The sequence below is a fragment of the Bombina bombina genome, chromosome 4 (assembly GCF_027579735.1).
Source record: "Bombina bombina isolate aBomBom1 chromosome 4, aBomBom1.pri, whole genome shotgun sequence".
In the NCBI taxonomy this organism is placed as follows: domain Eukaryota; kingdom Metazoa; phylum Chordata; class Amphibia; order Anura; family Bombinatoridae; genus Bombina; species Bombina bombina.
In genome coordinates this window covers 800,618,051-800,643,465 of record NC_069502.1, presented here as the reverse complement: position 1 = coordinate 800,643,465, position 25,415 = coordinate 800,618,051, and the positions used below count along the sequence as shown (strand labels likewise).

At 43.3% G+C, this 25,415-nt stretch overlaps 1 protein-coding gene across 1 annotated transcript in view; it reads left to right on the top strand.

The window, feature by feature from the left end:
* LOC128657873 (gastrula zinc finger protein XlCGF26.1-like) overlaps positions 1–25,415 on the top strand; it is a gene marked incomplete at its 3' end in the record, with an annotated part of 115,829 nt that overhangs the window by 8,963 nt on the left and 81,451 nt on the right. Inside the window, exon 4 of the mRNA XM_053712302.1 lies at positions 4,814–4,903. Coding sequence (XP_053568277.1) covers positions 4,814–4,903 — 90 coding nt within the window. The remainder of the gene's footprint in view (positions 1–4,813; positions 4,904–25,415) is intronic.

Sequence of the window (25,415 nt, the reverse complement as noted above, 5' to 3'; positions counted from 1 at the left end):
ACCAGGGGGATTTTCAAGGGATTTATGAATTTTTGGAAGGTAATAAAAAATGGGAATTCTGGGGTATTCTATATTTAAAAAACCATATTCCTTTCCGTTAATAATTCCTGTATTATGTGCTTTATCTAGTAATTTTATTAGTTCCTTATTTAATTTGGAAGTTGGGTTTATTTTAATTTTCTTATAAGTTTCCACATCATCTAATAACCTATTTGCCTCTTTTATATAATCACTAGTATCTAATAGAACAACCCCCCCCCCTTATCTGCTTGCTTTATGGTAATTAATGGATTATTTTGTAAATTCTTTAAGGTATCGTTTTCTTGTTTTGTTAATTTTATCTAGGTTAAGATTCTCTATATCTTTCTTAACTGCCCTTTCAAACATTTCTATATTTCTACCTTTTTCAGAAGTCGGAAAAAAAATGTGATTTAGGCTTTAAATTAGTGTGGTGAAAGCCTCTTTTGTCATTTGTTACTTCACGTTCAATAGGATTTTTTATAAAGTATCTTTTAAGGGTGACATTCCGAATAAAACTATTTACATTAATTAAAGTATTACATTTATTCAGCTTATTTGAAGCTGCAAATGTCAAACCTTTTTGCAGTACTTTATATTGGTTATCACTCAATTCTATGGAACTCAAATTGAAGATTCCTTGTTTATCTACCTCATTCTTCTCAATTTCTCTCTTTCCTCCTCTACCTCTGGTTCCTCTCTTTCTCTTTTTTTCTGTTTCATTCTTTCTGTTTCTCGCTTGTCCTCTCCTAAAAAAGAGACAGAGGTACCTTGTTGGGGGCTATCTAAATTGGCTCTCAGATCTAAATCTCTTAGAGGTTCAAATCTGTTGTAATTGGACCAATTATGTTCCTGTTGTCTCCAATCATCTGTTTGGCTCTCCAATTTTGTCTATTATAATTGGAACTATTATAATTATCTCCCTGGTGTGTAGAATAACCATAATTATCAGTTCTTCTATCTCTATTATAGTTATTTCCTCGGTAAGCAGGGAAACCATAATTACCATTATTTCTCTCTCTATTCCAATTATTATTATAATTAGAATTTGATTTAGGATATTCACCTGATGATCTCTGATTAGAAAAAGAACCTCTATTTTGGTTTTGTTCATAATTAGTATTGTTATTCCCCAAATTAGTTCTATTTAGATTCGAATTGAGTTTAGTGTTCTTTTTATTGTTCTTTTTTGAGAAAATTCTCCATTTTTGATCATTTTCTTGTTGTGGTTTGGCTATCTCTAATTCAGATGATTGAATATCATTATTTGTATCTGTGTTTTTATAATCAACCATATATCATTTCTTTCTTAATGTCTTTTAAATTGTTTATAATGTTGGTCTGAATATTTTTATAATCTGTCTCTGTATTCCAAGGGGATAATTCATTACTGAGGTGTTCAATCTTTTCACCAAATTCCCTAAGACTGTTTCTTGATTTTACAATTATCTTGCAATTAAAAAGTACAATCTTTTTAATAGTCTCAAACCTCTAGGCACAATATTTAGATTAATATATTTTTGCAAAAAACTAACTTCCAGCTTCTGTTTCATATCCTTAATTAAAATCTTCTCTAGATCTTCACACATTTCTGAAACATTCCCTAGTGGGGCTTGTGTCATGGGTTCAGTAGAATCCTCGAATTTTTCAATTTCAGAAAATAGGTCTAATCTTACTTTAAAAACATCCATGATATATAATAGGGCTCAAGGGTTTAACCCTTTAAGGACACAGCTTTCAGTTTGCTCAATTGTTTTATGACAGAAAAATTCCGTCATATGTCCTTAAGAGGTTAAGGGAAAGAAGATACAATAAACAAAAGTATAAGCCCTTTAAGGTAGATATATGCAGCTCTACAAAGTGTGGTTTCCCAAAACCCACACTAAAATGCTATTAAATATACAAAATTAGAGTGCGCTAGACAGCTCTACCTGTAGCCAAATAATACACTATTTGTGGATAGATAAGATCAAGTTAATTGCAGATAGAATTATTAAAAAGCAATAAGAGTATATTAAAAATGTATATGTCAACACAATTAAACTTTATTACACAAATATATACATTTAAAACAATGACTAATGTGCACCTTATTTATTCCTAGAAATGACAATTTTATATTTCACTTATAACACTTTAAAATACTAAAAACTTGCATAAGTTCAAAAGCTAAAGATATCTCTTGTGCTCGTTATAACCAGATCATTGATTGTATCAGTTTTGTTTCAAAGTTTGTACTGGAAACAATATATATCAAAAATAAAGTATCACTGGATTATCCTCAGTCTTTATATATCGTTATATTGTTAGTTCTTATATCTCCAGGGTAAAACAAAAAGACCTGTTTTAAGATGTCAATTTTTATGCGGGGTACCCCTTATATTGGCGGTTAAATGTTGTATTCAAGTTGACAGTTATTGGCAATATATCCTCTGTTAATATATAGGGGTGAAATTATCAAAATCGTTGGTCCCAAAACATAAAAGTATAACTACACTCACCAGAATCCGAAAGGTTTAAGATCAAAATACCTTTCCCCAAATAGGCTTTATCCTTGCGGCAGCGTTTGGCGTTTCAGAATCGGCCGTTATCTGGCTGTGTCGTTATCATGTTGGAATACTGCCCTGTGGCCCAGTCTCCGAAGGGAGGCAATCATGCTCTGCTTCAGTATGTCACAGTACATGTTGGCATTCATGGTTCCCTCAATTAACTGTAGCTCCCCAGTGCCGGCAGCACTCATGCAGACCCAGATCATGACACTCCCACCACCATACTTGGCTGTAGGCAACACAAGACACACTTGTCTTTGTACTCCTCACCTGGTTGCCACCACACACGCTTGACACCATCTGAACCAGATAAGTTTATCTTGGTCTCATCGGACCACAGGATATGGTTCCAGTAATCCATGTCCTTAGTCTGCTTGTCTTCAGCAAACTGCAAGCTTTCTTGTGCCTCATCTTTAGAAGAGGTTTCCTTCTGGGACGACAGCCATGCAGACCAATTTGATGCAGTGTGCGGCATATGGTCTGAGCACTGAGAGGCTGACCCCCCCACCCCTTCAACCTCTGCAGCAATGCTGGTGGCACTTATACGTCTATTTCCCAAAGACACCCTCTAGATATGACGCTGAACACGTGCACTCAACTTCTTTGGTCGACCATGGCGAGGCCTGTTCTGAGTGGAACCTGTCCTGTGAAATCGCTGTATGGTCTTGCCCACCGTGCTGCAACTCAGTTTCAGGGTCTTGGCAATCTTCGTATAGCCTAGGCCATCTTTATGTAGAGCAACAATTCTTTTTTTCAGATCCTTAGAGAGTTCTTTGCCATCAGGTGCCATGTTGAACTTCCAGTGACCAGTATGAGAGAGTGTGATAGCGATAACACCAAATTTAACCCATCTGCTCCCCATTCACACCTGAGACCTTGTAACACTACAAGTCACATGACACCGGGGAGGGAAAATGGCTAATTGGGCCCAATTTTGACATTTCTATTTAGGGGTGTACTCACTTTTGTTGCCAACGGTTTAGATATTAATGGCTGTGTGTTGAGTTATTTTAAGGGGACAGCAAATTTACACTGTTATACAGGCTGTACACTCACTACTTTACATTGTAGCAAAGTGTCATTTCTTCAGTGTTGTCAAATGAAAAGATATAATAAAATATTTACAAAAATGTTAGGGGTGTACTCACTTTTGTGAGCCACTGTATGTTTTGTTGTGCATATATTCATAGGGACAGTAAAGGCAAAATTACACCTTTGTGCTCCAGATGAAGAGTACAATTTTAACTTATTTCCAATTTACATCTTATCTAATTTTTTGTGTTCTCTTGGTATAGTTAGTTGAAAAGCATACCTAGGTAGGTAGGCTCAAGGGCAGCAATGCACTACTAGCTAGCTAAAGTTTGGTGTCTGCACATATGTCTCTTGTCATTGGCTCACCAAATGTGTACAGCTAGCTCCCAGTAGTGCTTAGCCGCTCCTTCAACAAAATATAACAACATTTGCTTCATTCTCTTGGTACCAGAAGTAAATTGGAAAGTTTTTTAAAAGTGCACGCTCTATCTGTATTGTGAAAGGTTTACTTCAGGTCTCCAAAAGCACTCATTTTTCCAATGCTATTTTGTAATGTGCTTGAGTGTAACACTTATGTTGCCAATGTAATACGAGCGTTAGTAACAAATCCTGTGCTATCCATTCAAAATATAGGGTGCGCTAAATAAATGTCAGCCTTGTTAAAGGGACATGCAACCCCACATTTTTCTTTCATAATTCAGAGATAGAATAAAATTTTGAACAACTTTCAAATTTACTTCTATTACATAATTTTCTTCATTTTCTTGGTATCAAAGGATGCAAAGAGTACAAAACAATTTCAATAATAAAAGTAAATTGGAAAGTTGTTACAAATTGCCTGCTCTCTGAATCTGTCTGACAATTTCATGTATCTGATAATGACTGTACGCAGTATCACACTAAAGTTAATGTCAATGGTTGCACTTAGTCTCATGGATGCAGCACACAGGTGTGTACGTTATGTGTCTGAGGGACGCAGGGACCAAGTGAGTATGTGTATGATATATCTATAGGGTGCAGGTGAGTTTATGTGAGTGATGTGTCTCAGGGACGTAGAGACCAAGTGAGTATGTATATGATGTATCTACAGGGTACAGGTGAGTTTATGTGAGTGATGTGTCTGAGGGGTGCAGGGTACAGGTGAGTGTATATGTGTCTAATATAATTTCCTTGATCAGTGCTAAAATGTAACCATTTTTATATGATCTATGCAGGTGATGTTAAGACTGAAGTCACAATTAATGCTGAACAGACTGATGATCTGGAAGCTCTGAAGCAGGAAATCGGTGACAATATCAGTACAGGTGAGTGTACATGTGTGATATGTCAGAGGGGTGCATTGTACATGTGAGTGCACGTGTTATGTGTCTGAGGGGTGCAGGGTACATGTGAGTGCACGTGTGAGACGTATCTGAGGGGTGCAGGGTACATGTGAGAGCATGTGTGATGTGTCTGAGGAACGCAGGTCACAGGTGAGTGTACATGTGTGATGCGTCTGATGGGTGCATGGACCAAGGGAGTGTATGTGTGTGATGTGTCTGAGGGATGCAGGTCACATGTGAGTTTACATTTGTGACATGTAAGATGGAACCTGTGAAGCAGGAAATCAGTGACAATATCAGTACAGGTAAGTGTACGTGTGTGATATGTCTGAGAGATACAGATCATCTGTACTACTAAGCACAGGGAGGTTTTTACTAGGGGAGAGAGAGACATTTTAGAGCCTTGTCTCATTTTAGTAAAACACACAGATGAAAATGCCCCAGTGACATAATTTATGTAGGACTGAAATCCAAGTCTAAATTATTTAAAAAAAAAAAAAAACACCCCAATAAACCTTAAAAAGCCTAACACTAACCCCCTGACGATCCACTTACAGTTTTTGAAGTCCCACTTGAACGATCTTCATCCCGGAGTTGAAGTCCTGATCCAGGCGGCGAGAAGTCTTCATCCAGGTGACCTCTTCAATCTTCATCCAGGCGGCATCTTCTATCTTGATCCTGGAGGCGCGAAGCGGGTCCATCCTGAAGACATCCGGCGCGGAGCATCCTCTTCACACCAATAGCCAATAGAATGAGAGCTGCTTAAAACCTGTTAACTGTTCAAATCAGCCAATAGGATTTAAGCAGCTCTCATTCTATTGGCTGATTCATCATTCAATAGAATTAGAGCTGCTTAAATCCTATTGGCTGATTTGAACAGTTGAACAGCTGATTCAAATATTTTAGCCAATAGGAATGCAAGGGACGCCATCTTGGATCGCGTCCCTTGCATTGAAGATTCAGTGTACGGCGGCAACCGTATGTAGAGGATGCTTTGCGCCGGATGTCTTCAGGATGGACCTGTTCCGCGCCTCCGGGATCAAGATAGAAGATGCCGTCTGGATGAAGATTGAAGAGGCCGCCTGGATGAAGACTTCTCACCACTTGGATCAGCACTTCGCGGCCGGGATGAAGATTGAAGAAGGTTAGTGTTAGGCTTTTTAAAGGTTTTTTTGGGTGGGTTTTATTTTTCTAGTTTAGGTAGTTTGAGGGGTGGGGGTTTGTATAGTGTTAGGGGGTGTTTGTATTTTTTTGGGGGCAAAAGAGCAGTTAACTCAGGGCAATGCCCTACAAAAGGCCCTTTTAAGGGCCCTTGGTAGTTTGGGGTGGTGGGGGTTTGTATAGTGTTATGGGGTGTTTGTATTTTTGGGGGGACAAAAGAGCTGTTTAACTCAGGGCAATGCCCTACAAAAGGCCCTTTTAAGGGCCCTTGGTAGTTTATTCTAGACTAGGCTGTTTTTTTTGTAAAAGGGTACTAGAATAGGAATAATTTTAATTTCTCTTGCAAGGTGTATCCAGTCCACGGATTCATCCTTACTTGTGGGATATTCTTATTCCCTACAGGAAGTGGCAAAGAGAGCACACAGCAGAGCTGTCCATATAGCTCCCCCTCAGGCTCCGCCCCCCCAGTCATTTTCTTTGCCGCTCTAACAAGTAGCATCTCCACGGGAGGGTAAAGTGAATGTGGTGTTAGATTTGTAGTTTTTATATCTTCAATCAAGAGTTTGTTATTTTTAAATAGTGCCGGTTTGTACTATTTACTCTCTGGCAGAAAGTGATGAAGAATTCTGCTGAGAGGAAGATGATTTTAGCATGTTGTAACTAAAATCCACTGCTGTTCCCACATAGGACTGAGGAGTACCGGAAAACTTCAGTTGGGGGGAACAGTTTGCAGGCTTAACTGCTATAAGGTATGTGCAGTCATTTTTTCTAGTCAAGACTTAGTAATGCTAGAAGACTGACAAGAATCCCCATGTGGGGAAGGTAAGCCATATTCTAGACTCAGTATAGAAGGAAGGCTTAATTAAGGGCTCAAACACTGGTGGACACTGTCAAAGGGGCAATCGATTATTTTTAAGCAAAATATAATCGTTATACAAGTTTTTTTATTACTTTGGATGTGTTTTACGGGGTTTTATTCCACATGGCATATTTTAGACACCTAATTAGGGTTTTTGAAGGCCCCACAACTCCGGAGTGGAGAGGGGGGGGCCTAAATTTCGCGCCTCAGTTGCGCAGTTACATTTGCAGACAGCTTCATGCAGCTTCACGTGGAGGGTCCTAAGACTTCTTGAGGACTTCATAGAGGCTTATTTTCCATTCATCTAATCCCCAGGGGCAGGTAGGGCCAGAACAGATTGCTGTGGCATGGTGCTGTAGTTTGCTAACCGGTTGTTTACTTTAGGTGGCTCCGGTTTGGGCATTAACGGGTTAATTGGCTTGAAATTCACTGTGCAACCATTTCAAGGCATTAGGATAATGTGTTGAAAATTTCAGGAAGATTGGATCATTTTTTAAGTTCAGTAAAAAAGTGCACTTTTTATTATTTAAAGGCACAGTACCGTTTTTTCTCCAATTGTTTTTTTCAGTATTTGAGTGCTGTCTAAGTCGACTTGTGACTAATACTTGTCTGTTTTAACATGTCTGAGCCTACAGATAGACGTTGCTCTATATGTTTAGTAGCCGTGGTGGAACCCCCCTTACATTTTTGCTTTAAATGCGCTAATGTTCCTAGCTTAATTAAAGATGTAGCCCAAGATGATTCTTTGACAGAAGGTAATGAGGATAGCCCACTTTCCTCTCCCCATGTGTCTACACCAGTTACGTCCGTGCAAGCAATGTCCACTACATCTAGCGCAGTGGCCCCTATTACATTACAACAATTAGGAACAGTTATGGATAATTCCCTTGCGGCATTTCTATCCAAACTGCCAGTTTTTCCACAAAAGCGTGATAGCTCGGTTTTAAGAACAGAGGATGAGCAATCAGAAGCTTTGGATGATTTATCACTTGTACCCTCACAACACTCTGAAGTGGCAGTGAGGGATGTTCTGTCTGAGGGAGAAATTTCTGACTCAGGGAATGTTTCTCAGCGGGCAGAATCAGATTCTTTAGCGTTTAAATTTAAGCTGGAACACCTCCGCGTACTGCTTAAGGAGGTACTAGCCATGCTGGATGATTGTGACCCCATGGTGGTCCCAGAGAAATTGTGTAAAATGGACAAATTTTTAGAAGTTCCTGTATACACTGATGCATTTCCAATCCCTAAGAGGGTAGCGGATATTGTGACTAGGGAGTGGAATTGACCAGGTGTACCTTTTGTTCCCCCCCTATCTTTAAGAAAATGTTCCCCATTACTGACCCCAGGCGGGACGCGTGGCAGACGGTCCCTAAGGTAGAGGGAGCAGTTTCAACACTAGCCAAGTGCACAACTATACCAATAGAAGACAGTTGTGCTTTCAAAGATCCTATGGATAAAAAATTAGGTTTACTAAAGAAAATATTTGTTCAACAAGGTTTCCTTCTTCAACCGATTGCCTGCATTATTCCTGTAACTACTGCAGCGGCTTTTTGGTTTGAGGCGCTGGAGGAGTCGCTCCAGAGGGAGACTTCATATGACGAAGTCATGGATATTATTAATTCTCTAAAGCTGGCTAATTCTTTTAATACAGATGCCGCTTTACAATTAGCTAAGTTAGCGGCGAAAAATTCTGGTTTTGCCATTATGGCGCGAAGAGCTCTTTGGCTCAAATCATGGTCGGCTGATGTGTCGTCCAAAACAAAATTACTAAATATTCCTTTCAAGGGAAAGAACCTTTTCGGCCCCGAGTTGAAAGAAATTATTTCGGATATCACTGGGGGAAAGGGCCATGCCCTCCCACAAGATAGACCATTTAAGGCCAAAAACAAGGCTAATTTTCGCTCCTTTCGCAACTTCAGGAGCGGCCCTGCTTCAACCTCTGCAACCGCAAAGCAAGAGGGTAACGCTTCACAGCCCAAAGCCACCTGGAAACCTTTGCAGGGCTGGAACAAGGGTAAATACGCCAAGAAGCCTGCGGCTGCTACTAAGACAGCATGAAGGGGTAGCCCCCGATCCGGGACCGGATATAGTAGGGGACAGACTCTCTCTCTCTTTGCTCAGGCTTGGGCAAGAGATGTCCCAGATCCCTGGGCATTAGAAATTGTGGTTCAGGGATATCTTCTAGAATTCAAGGACTCTCCTCCAAGGGGAAGGTTCCACATTTCTCGTTTGTCTTCAGACCAGACAAAGAAACAGGCGTTCTTACGCTGCGTAGAAGATCTACTAAAAATGGGAGTGATATACCCAGTTCCAATTGCAGAACAAGGACTGGGTTTTTAATCAAACATGTTTGTAGTTCCCAAAAAGGAAGGAACTTTCAGGCCAATCCTGGATCTAAAAATTCTAAACAAATTCCTCAGAGTTCCATCATTCAAAATGGAAACCATTCGGACAATCTTACCGATGATCCAAGAAGGTCAATATATGACTACCGTGGATCTAAAGGATGCGTACCTACATATTCCTATCCACAAAGATCACCATCAGTTCCTAAGGTTCGCCTTTCTGGACAGGCATTACCAGTTCGTGGCCCTTCCTTTCGGGTTGGCCACCGCTCCCAGAATTTTCACAAAGGTTCTAGGGTCCCTGCTAGCGGTACTAAGACCGTGGGGCATTGCAGTAGCACCTTACCTAGACGACATCTTAATACAGGCTTCGTCTTTTCACAGAGCCAAGGCTCATACAGACATTGTTCTGGCCTTTCTAAGGTCTCACGGGCGGAAGGTGAACGTCAAAAAAAGTTCTAGGTCCCCGCTCACAAGGGTTCCCTTCCTGGGAACACTAATAGACTCTGTAGAAATGAAAATATTTCTGACGGAGGTCAGGAAGGTAAAGCTTTTAACTACTTGCCGAATTCTTCATTCCATTCCTCGGCCTTCTGTAGCTCAGTGCATGGAGGTAATCGGACTAATGGTTGCGGCAATGGACATTGTCCCTTTTGCCCGAATTCATCTCAGACCACTGCAACTGTGCATGCTCAAACAGTGGAATGGGGATTATGCAGATTTGTCTCCTCAAATACAACTGGACCAGAAAACCAGAGATTCTCTTCTCTGGTGGTTGTCTCAGGATCACCTGTCTCAGGGAATGTGCTACCGCAGACCGGAGTGGATCATTGTCATGACCGATGCCAGTCTGTTAGGCTGGGGTGCGGTCTGGGACTCCCTGAAAGCTCAGGGCATATGGTCTCGGGAAGAATCTCTTCTCCCGATAAACATTTTGGAACTGAGAGCGATATTCAACACGCTCCAGGCATGGCCTCAACTAGCGGCGGTCAAATTCATCAGATTTCAGTCGGACAACATCACGACTGTAGCGTACATCAATCATCAGGGAGGAACAAAGAGTTCCCTAGCGATGAAGGAAGTAACCAAGATCATCAAATGGGCGGAGGATCACTCCTGCCATCTATCTGCAATTCACATCCCAGGAGTAGACAACTGGGAGGCGCATTTTCTGAGTCGTCAGACTTTTCACCCGGGCGAGTGGGAACTCCACCCGGAGGTTTTTGCTCAGCTGACCCAGCTATGGGGAATTCCAGATTTGGATCTGATGGCGTCCTGTCAGAATACCAAACTTCCTCTTTACGGATCCAGGTCCAGGGACCCCAAGGCGGCATTGATAGATGCTCTAGTAGCGCCTTGGTCCTTCAATCTGGCTTATGTCTTTCCACCGTTTCCCCTTCTCCCTCGGCTGGTAGCCAGAATCAAACAGGAGAAGGCTTCGGTAATTCTGATAGAGTCTGCGTGGCCACGCAGGACTTGGTATGCAGACCTAGTGGACATGTCATCTGTTCCACCATGGACACTGCCATCGAGGCAGGATCTTCTAATACAGGGTCCATTCAAGCATCCAAATCTAGTTTCTCTGCAACTGACTGCTTGGAGATTGAACGCTTAATTCAATCTAGGCGTGGGTTCTCTGAATCAGTTATAGATACTCTGATCCAGGCTAGAAAGCCTGTCGCCAGGAAAATTTACCATAAGATATGGCGGAAATATCTTTGTTGGTGTGAATCCAAGGGTTACTCGTGGAGTAAGATTAGGATTCCCAGGATATTGTCCTTTCTCCAAGAAGGATTGTGGAAAGGATTGTCAGCTAGTTCCTTAAAGGGACAGATATCTGCTCTGTCTATCCTGTTACACAAGCGTCTGGCAGAAGTACCAGACGTTCAAGCGTTTGCACAGGCTTTAGTCAGAATCAAGCCTGTCTATAAACCTGTGGCTCCTCCATGGAGTCTAAATTTAGTTCTTTCAGTTCTTCAAGGGGTTCCGTTTGAACCTTTACATTCCATAGATATTAAGTTATTATCTTGGAAAGTTTTGTTTTTAGTAGCTATATCTTCTGCTCGAAGAGTTTCAGAATTGTCTGCTTTGCAGTGTAATTCACCCTGTCTGGTGTTCCATACAGATAAGGTAGTTTTGCGTACCAAACCTGGTTTTCTTCCTAAGGTTGTTTCTAACAAGAATATTAACCAGGAAATAATTGTTCCTTCTCTGTGTCCTAATCCATCTTCAAAGAAGGAACGTCTGTTACACAGTCTTGAGGTAGTTTGTGCTTTAAAATTCTATTTACAAGCAACTAAAGATTTCAGACAAACATCGTCCTTGTTTGTTATCTATTCTGGTAAGAGGAGAGGTCAGAAAGTTACTGCTACCTCTCTTTCTTTCTGGCTGAAAAGCATCATCCGATTGGCTTATGAGACTGCTGGACGGCAGCCTCCTGAACGAATTACAGCTCATTCCACCAGAGCTGTGGCTTCCACTTGGGCCTTCAAGAATGAGGCCTCTGTTGAACAGATTTGTAAGGCAGCGACTTGGTCCTCACTGCATACTTTTGCCAAATTTTATAAATTCGATACTTTTGCTTCTTCGGAGGCTATTTTTGGGAGAAAGGTTTTGCAAGCAGTGGTGCCTTCCGTTTAGGTTACCTGACTTGTTCCCTCCCTTCATCCGTGTCCTAAAGCTTTGGTATTGGTATCCCACAAGTAAGGATGAATCCGTGGACTGGATACACCTTGCAAGAGAAAACATAATTTATGCTTACCTGATAAATTACTTTCTCTTGCGGTGTATCCAGTCCACGGCCCGCCCTGGCAATTCAGTCAGGTTAAAATTTTTTGTTTAAGCTACAGTCACCACTGCACCCTATGGTTTCTCCTTTTTCTCCTAACCGTCGGTCGAATGACTGGGGGGGCGGAGCCTGAGGGGGAGCTATATGGACAGCTCTGATGTGTGCTCTCTTTGCCACTTCCTGTAGGGAATGAGAATATCCCACAAGTAAGGATGAATCCGTGGACTGGATACACCACAAGAGAAAGTAATTTATCAGGTAAGCATAAATTCTGTTTTTTTTGGATAATTTCTTTTTTTTATTTTTTGTAATGTTAGGTTTTAGTGTAAGGCAGGTTAGGTTTTATTTCACAGGTAAGTTTGTATTTATTTTAGCTAGGTAGTTAGTAAATAGTTAATAACTATTTACTAACTATTCTACCTAGTTAAAATAAATACAAACTTACCTGTGAAATAAAAATAAAACCTAAGCTAGCTACAATATAACTATTAGGTATATTGTAGCTACCTTAGGTTTTATTTTACAGGTAAGTATGTATTTAGTTTTAAATAGGAATTATTTAGTTAATAATTGTAAATTTAATTTAGATCTAATTTCATTATGTTAAAGTTAGGGTGTGTTAGAGTTATGTTAGGTTTAGGTTTAGGGGTTAATATAGTTTAATTTAGGTTGTTGCGATGTGGGGGGCTGGCGGTTTAGGGGTTAATAGGTTTATTTAGTGATGTGGGAGGCCAGAGGTTTAGGGGTTAATAACTTTATTTAGTCACAGCGATGTTGGGGAGCGGCAGAATAGGGGTTAATAACTTTAATATAGTTGCAGCGATGTTGGGGTGCATCAGAATAGGGGTTAATAACTTTAGTATAGTGGTAGCGATATCTGGAGCGGCAATTAGGGGTTAATAACTGTAAGCAGGTGTTGGCGATGTCAGGGGCAGCAGATTAAGGGTGTTTAGACGTGAGGTTTATGTTAGGGTGGTTTAAACTGTATTTTCTTTTTCCCCATAGACATCAATGGGGCTGCGTTACAGAGCTTTTGTTTCCGTGATCGCAGGTGTTAGACTTTTTTTTTTTGTTGGCTCTCCCCTTTGATATCTATGGGGCAAGCGCTTGTTTTTGGTGCGCTATGGAGCTCAAAATCTCCATATCTCCCGCACAAGCCGGGTTTTTTAAACTTGTAATGGCAGCGCTATAGGGGATTAAATAACGCAACTTTTGTTGCGTTCTTTACTTTCCCTATAGCACTCAAAACTCTTAATCTAGGTGATACTTAGAAATACATAGATAATACATTAAATTATTAGGAGTTGGCAAATTGTCATAAGAGCAGAGATAACAGTGAGTATGATTAACAGTTAGTACATGAACTAGAGAATAATCTGGTGCTTACAATATGACAGATATAGCTGAAATTGTTATCACTCAGTGGTAGTACATAATAGTAAGGTCAATTCACAGAATAATTTAATTATCAATAATACAAATTATAAAAACTGCTTAGTAATAACAGAGATATAATTATCTGGATTTTCTAAACTGATGAGATGTACGGGATTTAGACCTCAGTTTTTCCATATTAAGAACTGGCAATTAAACCTCCTTAATACACAAAGGGTCACTCTTGGACCTCACTAAGCTTGTGGAACCTATAAGAGGTATACTAGTAATTGAATTTGCCACTCTTGGGCCTTAGTACAAGTGGTTAAAAGAAATTGACAACTGATATTGTAGATTTTATATGGGATATTTGATATGTTAAGTAATATGAGAGGATATAAAATAATGGTATAGATATGCGTTTAACTCTATAGTAAGGGAGTGTGATCTAATGACTGAGTATAAAGCAACTAGCGGGCAGGATAGAAACTTGACACCAATATAGTCTTGTATAATATATACTAGTGTACTGTTTTACATTAGTCTATGGTGTTAATAGGGCGAACACTTACCAGAACATAACCTGAGACAAACATTTATTATGTTATGGAGCTTGTGACGGACTTCCCGCTACCCCGACTGGGTAGCACCGTCAACCGGGTCCTTCCGCTGTCTGTAACAAACTGCTATGTAGCCCAGGAAAGTGATTCTAGCAGGAGCCCACCTAAATGAATAGACAAATTAGCATTCAGGTGAAAAAAAGAACTGACTTTATTGAAAACACACACTCCTTTTATACAGACAGCTCATCTTGATAAGACAGGGAGACAATGCCACAGTTTTCCCGCCATTCCCGCCCCTCCAGACTGACTGGCGCCTCCATAGCAACCATAGTCCCACAGAATCCCAGGACACAGTGGTGACGGTTTTGGGGTGATCTCGGGGGAGCGGCGGCACTTCCATTGTCATTTGAAAGCTCTCGGTCCCCAGATGCTGCAGTCCAAAAAGCAGCGTGATACAACCCGTTGAAGTTATGGTGGTAGGGGTGTCCAAATCCCCCGGTTCCCAAAGCAGCTCCCCTCCGGCAATTCCCCCACCTCTTGTCCTCCCTAGGGGCTACTAATCCCCAAAAGAGCGGAGCTCTGAGGCACATGGTTGCTGGAGCAACCAGGGGTAAAGTTAGCTGGTGTCCTGCTGTCCTGTGGAGTTCCAGGAGCCCAGACAGCCTGAGAGGGGTTAGGTGGGTGTCCGTGGTGAGGCAGCCGACCGGGAGTTCCAGGGGCCAGGCCAGCCTAGCAGGGTTTTCCTGGTCATAAACCAGCTTTTCACAAGACAAGAAAACCAAAGCTTCCAGGGATTGTGGTTGCTCTGAGGAGCCCCAAACCACTAAGAAACAGCAGGGGTGAGGCAATAGGGGGGCAAGGGTTCAGCCCCTGCAGCCCAGTATCCGTGACAGAGCTATCCTGTAGGTATTGGAGATATGGATTTAGTGAAGGATGATGCTTTTAAAAGTTATAGTTCACATTGAGCAAGAATCTTCTTGTACAATACATAACCAGAACAAATTATAAGGCAAACAAAACTGTATAGTTATTCAAAACTGAAACTATTAGGGAGGAGAAGAGCATCTTAATGGATGGATCTAAATCCCTATAATGATATGGAGATGTTCCTTATTACTGACATGACGTATTTGCAACAAGGGAGTGCTTATAAATCATCAGTTATTTGAATGAGGAATTGGCAGTAGTAAAACTCATCCTTATCAGATATGTGTCACCATATATACATGTATAAGAATTAGAAACATATATTAATATTAATGAACTATGTGACTGAACTAAGTAACGTCATGCAATGTTCATCTTACAGATAGTGAGTTTAAGGTTACTGATTAACTGTCACATTTTATCCTATCCCACAGTCATCAATCTGATGTATAAATCGTGAGGGAATACTACTACTTCTCGGGGTAGCAATTTGCCACTGATGTAGGCAACGGAGTGGTCCTGTCCTTTCTCGTCCGCATGGCTTAGTATGGCCCCCAACCCGAACATGGAGGCATCTGTGTGGACAGAAAAATATTTGGCTGGGTTAGGAGCGGCCAGTACTGGGGCAGAGATTAAGGCAGACTTAAGACTCTGGAAGGCTTTTTCACACTCGGGGGACCACAGGACCTGTCGGAAGTCATTTACGGGTCAGGTCAGTCAGGGGTTTGGCGAGGGTGCTGTAATTAGGGACGAACCTCCGGTAGTAGCCTGCAGTACCCAGAAAGGCAAGGACTTGGGTTTTGTTCCTGGGGGTGGGACAGTTAGCTACTGCCTCAACTTTGTCCGGCTCAAGTTGCTGCTTACCGCAGCCGACTCGGTGGCCTAAGTACTGAACTTCCGAGCGTCCAATGATACACTTATCTGGCTTCAAGGTGAGGCCGGCGGCTCAAAGACGATCTAAGACGACGCCTAGGTGGACCAGCTGGTCCTCCCAGGTCTCCCTATAGATGGCGATGTCATCCAGGTATGCACAGGCATAGTCCTGGAGGCCATCCAACAGGATGTCTACCATTCTTTGGAAAGTGGCTGGGGCGTTCTTCATTCCAAACGGGATGACCTTAAACTGGTATAAGCCGAAGGGAGTGATGAAGGCAGACTTGGGGACGGACTCAGGGTCGAGGGGGATTTGCCAATAACTCTTGCATAGGTCGAGGGTGCATGGGATAGGCGTCAGTGGTGGTTCTGTCATTGAGTCTACGGTAGTCAACGCAGAACCGGGTAGTTCCGTCCTCCTTGGGTACTAACACTACCCAGGAGGCCCAGCGACTGTTGGACGGTTCAATGACACCAAGGTCCAACATTCCCCGAAGCTCCCGGTGCATACTGTCCCTGACGGCCTCTGGGACCCGGTTTTCCAGTTCAAATTGACCCAGGCTGTAGGAATCCTGAGGACCTCACCTCCTGCTACCCCCACAGCAAGGGTGCGCCCAGTGCAGCCGGAGGGGGGAACGAGGTGAGGTTGGATCAAAGAAACAGTGGTCCCCGTATCTCTCATTCCTTGAGCCGCCTGCCCGTTGACCCAGACAACTTGCCGGTGTTGTTGTCGGTTGTCTTGGTCCATTGAGCCGACATGGTGCAAGACACCCACTTCTTCTCCTGTCCATTCAGCATAGGGGTCGGAGCTTGCTGTATGAGCACAATGGACAGCGGCCTGATAGGTGCGGGCTCGAGGAGACCCCCACGAGGTTGGGGCAGGGTTCCTTGGCGGCTTGGCTGGGGGGTTTCGTTGTCTGGCGGGGCAGTCCTGTATAACAGGTCCGGGGTGTCCACACCCATAACATGTCCGGGGATGGCTGCTCCCGGCCGGGGAAACAGGGCGCCGGGCATCCACATACCGATCAGCCAGGGTCGGCGGCTTAGTCAGCTGTTCTGGGTCCCTTGTCTTTTACCCAGTCCCTTTATTTCTGCTGGGGTGCGGTTGTAGAACTGCTCCAGGAGGATGAGTTGAACAGCTTCGTCAAGGATGGTGATGTGGCACCCAGTAACCCAGGAGTTCAAGGATCTTGCTAAGCGGTGGGCAAACTCGGTATACGGCTGCTCCTCTAGTCTTTGTAGTCCCCTGAAGTTTAGCCGGTGAGCCTCCGGGGTGAGTCCATACCCGCTCCTTCACCCGGTCATAGTTTCCTTGATCTTCGGAGGGACAGTGTGGAAAGCCTCCAGGGCCCTACCGGATAGTTTCCCAATTAAGATAGTAACCCTATCGGCATTAGTGACCCCATGCATCAGGTACTGGGTCTCAAACAGCTGTAGGTAGCAGTCAATATCCTCGCTCCCATCATCCAGGAAAGTTCGGAAAGCCCCGTGAGGTAGTTTCTTGGGCCGGGAAGGGGGGTCCAGGGGATCCGGCATGACCTCCCCTATAGACTTCTGAAGCTCCAACATGTGTATCTTGTTGGTGTCAGTCACTATCCGAGTAATGAGCTCCTCGGGGGGGTTAGGTCCATAGAGAGCCAGTTGCCACTGTACCTGCTTCTGCTTGTCGGATGTCATAGTCCCTTGATTGGAGGCTGTACTGGGCTGTCCTCCGCTTTAGTCGCTGTCCGACCCACCAGCCTGTTCGCCAGCCCGATCGTCCTCCATCAGTTCGGCTACGAGCACTGCCCTTGTCTTGTTGCCGGCGACTTTCACTCTGCAGCAACGTTCTCAATTCTTCCTTCTGGAGCCCATGGTACTGCTCCATCTGGCAAGATCTTCAGTTGGTGATTTGGACGTTCCAGGTAGACAGAAGCATCCCACCGTTGCCAACCAATGTGACAGACTTCCCGCTACCCCGACTGGGTAGCGCCGTCAACCGGGTCCTTCCGATGTCTGGAACAAACTGCTATGTAGCCCAGGAAAGTGATTACTATGTAGCCCAGGAAAGTGATTCTAGCAGGAGCCCACCTAAATGACTAGACAGACTAGCATTCAGGTGAAAAAAAGAAATTACTTTATTGAAAACACACACTCCTTTTATACAGACAGCTCATCTTGATAAGACAGGGTGACAATGCCACAGTATTCCTGCTCCTCCAGACTGACCAGTGCCTCCATAGCAACCATAATCCCACAGAATCCCAGGACACAGTGGTGACGGTTTTGGGGTGATCCTGGGGGAGCGGTGGCACTTCCAGGGTGTCATTTGAAAGCTTTCTGTCCCCAGATGCTGCAGTCCAAAAAGCGGCGTGATTCGTTATTGGGGACCGGAGATGCAGCCCGTTGAAGTTATGGTGGTAGGGGTGTCCAAAACCCCCGGTTCCCAAAGCAGCTCCCCTCCGGCAATTCCCCCACCTCTTGTCCTCCCTATGGGCTACTAATCCCCAAAAGAGCGGAGCTCTGGGGTACATGGTTGCTGGAGCGACCAGGGGTAAAGTTAGCGGGTGTCCTGTGGCCGACCGGGAGTTCCAGGAGCCCAGACAGCTTGAGAGGGGTTAGGCGGGTGGCCGTGGTGAGATGGACGACCTGGAGTTCCAGGGGCCCGGCCAGCCTAGGAGGGTTTTCCTGGTCATATAACAGCTTTTCACAAGACAAGAAAACCAAAGCTTCCAGGGATTGTGGTTGCTCTGAGGAGCACCAAACCACTGAGAAACAACAGGGGTGAGGCGAGGCAATAGGGGGGCAAGGGTTCAGCCCCTGCAGCCCAGTATCCGTGACAGAGCTATCCTGTAGGTATTGGAGATATGGATTTAGTGAAGGATGATGCTTATAAAAGTTATAGTTCACATTGAGCAAGAATCTTCTTGTACAATACATAACCAGAACAAATTATAAGGCAAACAAAACTATAGTTATTCAAAACTGAAACTATTGGGGAGGAGAAGAGCATCTTAATGGATGGATCTAAATCCCTATAATGATATGGAGATGTTCCTTATTACTGACATGACGTATTTGCAACAAGGGAGTGCTTATAAATCATCAGTTATTTGAATGAGGAAGTGGCAGTAGTAAAACTCATCCTTATCAGATATGTGTCACCAAATATACATGTATAAGAATTAGAAACATATATTAATATTAATGAACTATGTGACTGAACTAAGTAACGTCATGCAATGTTCATCTTACAGATAGTGAGTTTAAGGTTACTGATTAACTGTCACCTTTTATCCTATCCCACAGTCCTCAATCTGATGTGTAAATCGTGAGGGAATACATGGATTATGAATAGGTAAATGGTCCTTGAAGGACAAACTGTGAAAAGTAGCACAGGAAAAGCACAAAAGGTGACAGTTCGCTTTAGCAGTTCATGTCAAGTTTATTTATTTTTTTAACATATTGCTGCACCTCATATACTGCGGATGCCTGTGTGCTGAAGTAAGGTTTCAGCCGATTCCAGCTTGAGACCGGGGCATTGTAGGAGATCTCATCAAGAGACAGTTTTTGTCAGTAGTGCTTCCAGGGGTAGAAGATACTCTCCAGGACCCAAAACTCGATTTCCACAGGCTCCTCCATAATGCATGCCATTTTGAAGTGAGGGCTAGGAATGGTGATTGTGCCGGTACTTGTAGTATGCCTTGACAAGTCGTGATGGAGTCACCTGCTCTCCAAAGCGAGGAAAACAACCTCCACTCCCACCCTAGATTAGATTTCAAATTGATCTCTACTAAATTAGGATCGCCATGTCTAAGCTTCTCAGGACTATCCAGAGGATGGGCTGCAGCGGTCTCCAAAGCCGCTTTGCAATACTTATTCATTTTAGATGTGGGTACAGTAACCGGAAGCATAGTCGGTAAAGCCACTGTAGATATTGCTCCATTTTCCAATCTGTCAGTATAGGGACAATAGGAGCTGTTGGTGACATTAACCCTACGGGGACCTCTATCTCAGCAGACCCTTCCTGATTCATTGTTGCGGGGTCTCTGAGGTATATTAAAGGGGGTACAAACAATAGGCGACTGCCACTCCAAACTCACAGGCCATATACGATCCCGGGCACAGATTTGTGACGTCAGACGCCACAGCAACTTAGAAACTACGGTAACAGGTGTCCACAAAGGCAGTGTGCAATTCCGGTTGGGTGCAGTGAACCAACAGCTTAATAACGATCAGGAAAAAACAGAATCCAGCAGCACAATAGTGCAAAAAAGAGAACATTTTTATTTTAGCACTTATTAAATTTTAAAAGGGGGAACTGACAGTCCTATCCAATGTTAACTCTCTTGTATCATGCTCTCCCAAATACCTTGGTCGCTGGATATTTGTCTGTGTAAGAGTAGAAGACCCCATCCATATCAGTTGACACTGTTCACTCTCATTAGACACGTCTCCAGCTGTAGTTAGAGCGGTATCAAGACTCTCCTGAATCTTGAGTCGGAAGTCCTGAAATAAGGTGACCAAAGTTACACAGAGCTCTTCCATGATATCAAACTTTAGATCATTTGTTTCATGCAGAATAAATAGATTTCTTCTGTTAAGTGTGATCAGTCCACGGGTCATCATTACTTCTGGGATATTACTCCTCCCCAACAGGAAGTGCAAGAGGATTCACCCAGCAGAGCTGCATATAGCTCCTCCCCTCTACGTCACTCCCAGTCATTCTCTTGCACCCAACGACTAGATAGGATGTGTGAGAGGACTATGGTGATTATACTTAGTTTTATATCTTCAATCAAAAGTTTGTTATTTTAAAATAGCACCGGAGTGTGTTATTACCTCTCTGGCAGAGTTTGAAGAAGAATCTACCAGAGTTTTGCTATGATTTTAGCCGGAGTAGTTAAGATCATATTGCTGTTCTCGGCCATCTGAGGAGTGAGGTAAACTTCAGATCAGGGGACAGCGGGCAGATGAATCTGCATAGAGGTATGTAGCAGTTTTTATTTTCTGACAATGGAATTGATGAGAAAATCCTGCCATACCGATATAATGTCATGTATGTATACTTTACACTTCAGTATTCTGGGGAATGGTACTTCACTAGAATTACACTGTAAGAAATACATAAAGCTGTTTAATAACTAGAGATTATGTTTAACGTTTTTGCTGGAATGTAAAATCGTTTTCATTTGCTGAGGTACTGTGTGAATAAATGTTTGGGCACTATTTTTCCACTTGGCAGTTGCTTAATCTGTTTTTCTGACAGTTTCTGTTCTCCCTCACTGCTGTGTGTGAGGGGGAGGGGCCGTTTTTTGGCGCTTTTACTATGCATCAAATATTTCAGTAAGCAACTCATTGTATTCCCTGCATGATCCGGTTCATCTCTACAGAGCTCAGGGGTCTTCAAAACTTATTTTGAGGGAGGTAATTTCTCTCAGCAGAGCTGTGAGAATTATAGTTTGACTGAGATAAAAAACGTTTATTCTGTAATTTGTTTCCTGCTTTCAGAATTTGTTATCTTTGCTAATGGGATTAAACCTTTGCTAAAGTTGTGTTGTTTACAAGGATTGAGGCTATAACTGTTTCAATTTATTAATTTTCAACTGTCATAGATCTTCTGTGCTTCTTAAAGGCACAGTACTTTTTAATATTATTCTAATTGAATTGTATTTCCAAGTTGCAAGTTTATTTGCTAGTGTGTTAAACATGTCTGATTCAGAGGATGATACCTGTGTCATTTGTTGCAATGCCAAAGTGGAGCCCAATAGAAATTTATGTACTAACTGTATTGATGCTACTTTAAATAAAAGTCAATCTGTACAAATTGAACAAATTTCACCAAACAACGAGGGGAGAGTTATGCCGACTAACTCGCCTCACGTGTCAGTACCTACATCTCCCGCTCAGAGGGAGGTGCGTGATATTGTAGCGCCGAGTACATCTGGGCGGCCATTACAAATCACATTACAGGATATGGCTACTGTTATGACTGAGGTTTTGGCTAAATTACCAGAACTAAGAGGTAAGCGTGATCACTCTGGGGTGAGAACAGAGTGCGCTGATAATATTAGGGCCATGTCAGACACTGCGTCACAGGTGGCAGAACATGAGGACGGAGAACTTCATTCTGTGGGTGACGGTTCTGATCCAAACAGACTGGATTCAGATATTTCAAATTTTAAATTTAAACTGGAAAACCTCCGTGTATTACTAGGGGAGGTGTTAGTGGCTCTGAATGATTGTAACACAGTTGCAATACCAGAGAAAATGTGTAGGTTGGATAAATATTTTGCGGTACCGACGAGTACTGAGGTTTTTCCTATACCTAAGAGACTTACTGAAATTGTTACTAAGGAGTGGGATAGACCCGGTGTGCCGTTCTCACCCCCTCCGATATTTAGAAAAATGTTTCCAATAGACGCCACCACAAGGGACTTATGGCAAACGGTCCCTAAGGTGGAGGGAGCAGTTTCTACCTTAGCTAAGCGTACCACTATCCCGGTGGAGGATAGCTGTGCTTTTTCAGATCCAATGGATAAAAAGTTAGAGGGTTACCTTAAGAAAATGTTTGTTCAACAAGGTTTTATATTGCAACCCCTTGCATGCATTGCGCCGATCACGGCTGCAGCGGCATTCTGGATTGAGTCTCTGGAAGAGAACATTGGTTCAGCTACTCTGGACGACATTACGGACAGGCTTAGAGTCCTTAAACTAGCTAATTCATTCATTTCGGAGGCCGTAGTACATCTTACTAAACTTACGGCGAAGAATTCAGGATTCGCCATTCAGGCACGCAGGGCGCTGTGGCTAAAATCCTGGTCAGCTGATGTTACTTCTAAGTCTAAATTGCTTAATATACCTTTCAAAGGGCAGACGTTATTCGGGCCCGGGTTGAAAGAGATTATCGCTGACATTACAGGAGGTAAAGGCCATGCCCTGCCTCAGGACAAAGCCAAAGCCAAGACTAGACAGTCTAATTTTCGTTCCTTTCGTAATTTCAAAGCAGGAGCAGCATCAACTTCCTCTGCACCAAAACAGGAAGGAGCTGTTGCTCGCTACAGACAAGGCTGGAAACCTAACCAGTCCTGGAACAAGGGCAAGCAGACTAGGAAACCTGCTGCTGCCCCTAAAACAGCATGAATTGAGGGCCCCCGATCCGGGATCGGATCTAGTGGGGGGCAGACTTTCTCTCTTCGCCCAGGCTTGGGCAAGAGATGTTCAGGATCCCTGGGCGCTAGAGATAATATCTCAGGGATACCTTCTGGACTTCAAATACTCTCCTCCAAGAGAGAGATTTCATCTGTCAAGATTGTCAACAATCCAGACAAAGAAAGAGGCGTTTCTACGCTGCGTACAAGAGCTCTTGTTAATGGGAGTAATCCATCCAGTTCCACGATCGGAACAGGGACAGGGGTTTTACTCAAATCTGTTTGTGGTTCCCAAAAAAGAGGGAACTTTCAGACCAATCCTGGACTTAAAGATCCTAAACAAATTCCTAAGAGTTCCATCGTTCAAGATGGAGACTATTCGGACAATTTTACCTATGATCCAAGAGGGTCAATACATGACCACTGTAGATTTAAAAGATGCTTACCTTCACATACCGATTCACAAAGATCATTATCGGTACCTAAGGTTTGCCTTCCTAGACAGGCATTACCAGTTTGTGGCTCTTCCATTCGGATTGGCTACAGCTCCAAGAATCTTCACAAAGGTTCTGGGTGCTCTTCTGGCGGTACTAAGACCGCGGGGAATCTCGGTAGCTCCATACCTAGACGACATTCTGATACAAGCTTCAAGCTTTCAAACTGCCAAGTCTCATACAGAGTTAGTGCTGGCATTTCTAAGGTCACATGGATGGAAGGTGAACGAAAAGAAAAGTTCACTCGTTCCACTCACAAGAGTTCCCTTCCTGGGGACTCTTATAGATTCTGTAGAAATGAAGATTTACCTGACAGAGGACAGGCTAACAAGACTTCAAAGTGCTTGCCGCACCCTTCATTCCATTCAACACCCGTCAGTGGCTCAATGCATGGAGGTAATCGGCTTAATGGTAGCGGCAATGGACATAGTACCCTTTGCACGCTTACACCTCAGACCACTGCAACTGTGCATGCTAAGTCAGTGGAATGGGGATTACTCAGACTTATCCCCTTCTCTGAATCTGGATCAAGAGACCAGAAATTCTCTTCTATGGTGGCTTTCTCGGCCACATCTGTCCAGGGGGATGCCATTCAGCAGACCAGACTGGACAATTGTAACAACAGACGCCAGCCTTCTAGGTTGGGGTGCCGTCTGGAATTCTCTGAAGGCTCAGGGACAATGGAGTCAGGAGGAGAGTCTCCTGCCAATAAACATTCTGGAATTGAGAGCAGTTCTCAATGCCCTCCTGGCTTGGCCCCAGTTGACAACTCGGGGGTTCATCAGGTTTCAGTCGGACAACATCACGACTGTAGCTTACATCAACCATCAGGGAGGGACAAGAAGCTCCCTAGCTATGATGGAAGTATCAAAGATAATTTGCTGGGCAGAGTCTCACTCTTGCCACCTGTCAGCAATCCACATCCCGGGAGTGGAGAACTGGGAGGCGGATTTCTTAAGTCGTCAGACTTTTCATCCGGGGGAGTGGGAACTTCATCCGGAGGTCTTTGCCCAAATACTTCGACGTTGGGGCAAACCAGAGATAGATCTCATGGCGTCTCGACAGAACGCCAAGCTTCCTCGTTACGGGTCCAGATCCAGGGATCCAGGAGCAGTCCTGATAGATGCTCTGACAGCACCTTGGGACTTCAGGATGGCTTACGTGTTTCCACCCTTCCCGTTGCTTCCTCGATTGATTGCCAGAATCAAACAAGAGAGAGCATCAGTGATTCTAATAGCACCTGCGTGGCCACGCAGGACTTGGTATGCAGACCTGGTGGACATGTCATCCTGTCCACCTTGGTCTCTACCTCTGAAACAGGACCTTCTGATACAGGGTCCCTTCAAACATCAAAATCTAACTTCTCTGAAGCTGACTGCTTGGAAATTGAACGCTTGATTTTATCAAGACGTGGATTTTCTGAGTCAGTTATTGATACCTTAATACAGGCTAGGAAACCTGTTACCAGAAAGATTTACCATAAGATATGGCGTAAATACCTATATTGGTGTGAATCCAAAGGTTACTCTTGGAGTAAGGTTAGGATTCCTAGGATATTGACTTTTCTACAAGAAGGTTTAGAAAAGGGTTTATCTGCTAGTTCATTAAAGGGACAGATCTCAGCTCTGTCCATTCTGTTACACAAACGTCTGTCAGAAGTTCCTGACGTCCAGGCTTTTTGTCAGGCTTTGGCCAGAATTAAGCCTGTGTTTAAAACTGTTACTCCACCATGGAGTTTAAACCTTGTTCTTAATGTTTTACAGGGCGTTCCGTTTGAACCCCTTCATTCCATTGATATAAAGTTGTTATCTTGGAAAGTTCTATTTTTAATGGCTATTTCCTCGGCTCGAAGAGTCTCTGAATTATCAGCCTTACATTGTGATTCTCCTTATTTGATTTTTCATTCGGATAAGGTAGTCCTGCGTACTAAACCTGGGTTCTTACCTAAGGTAGTTACTAACAGGAATATCAATCAAGAGA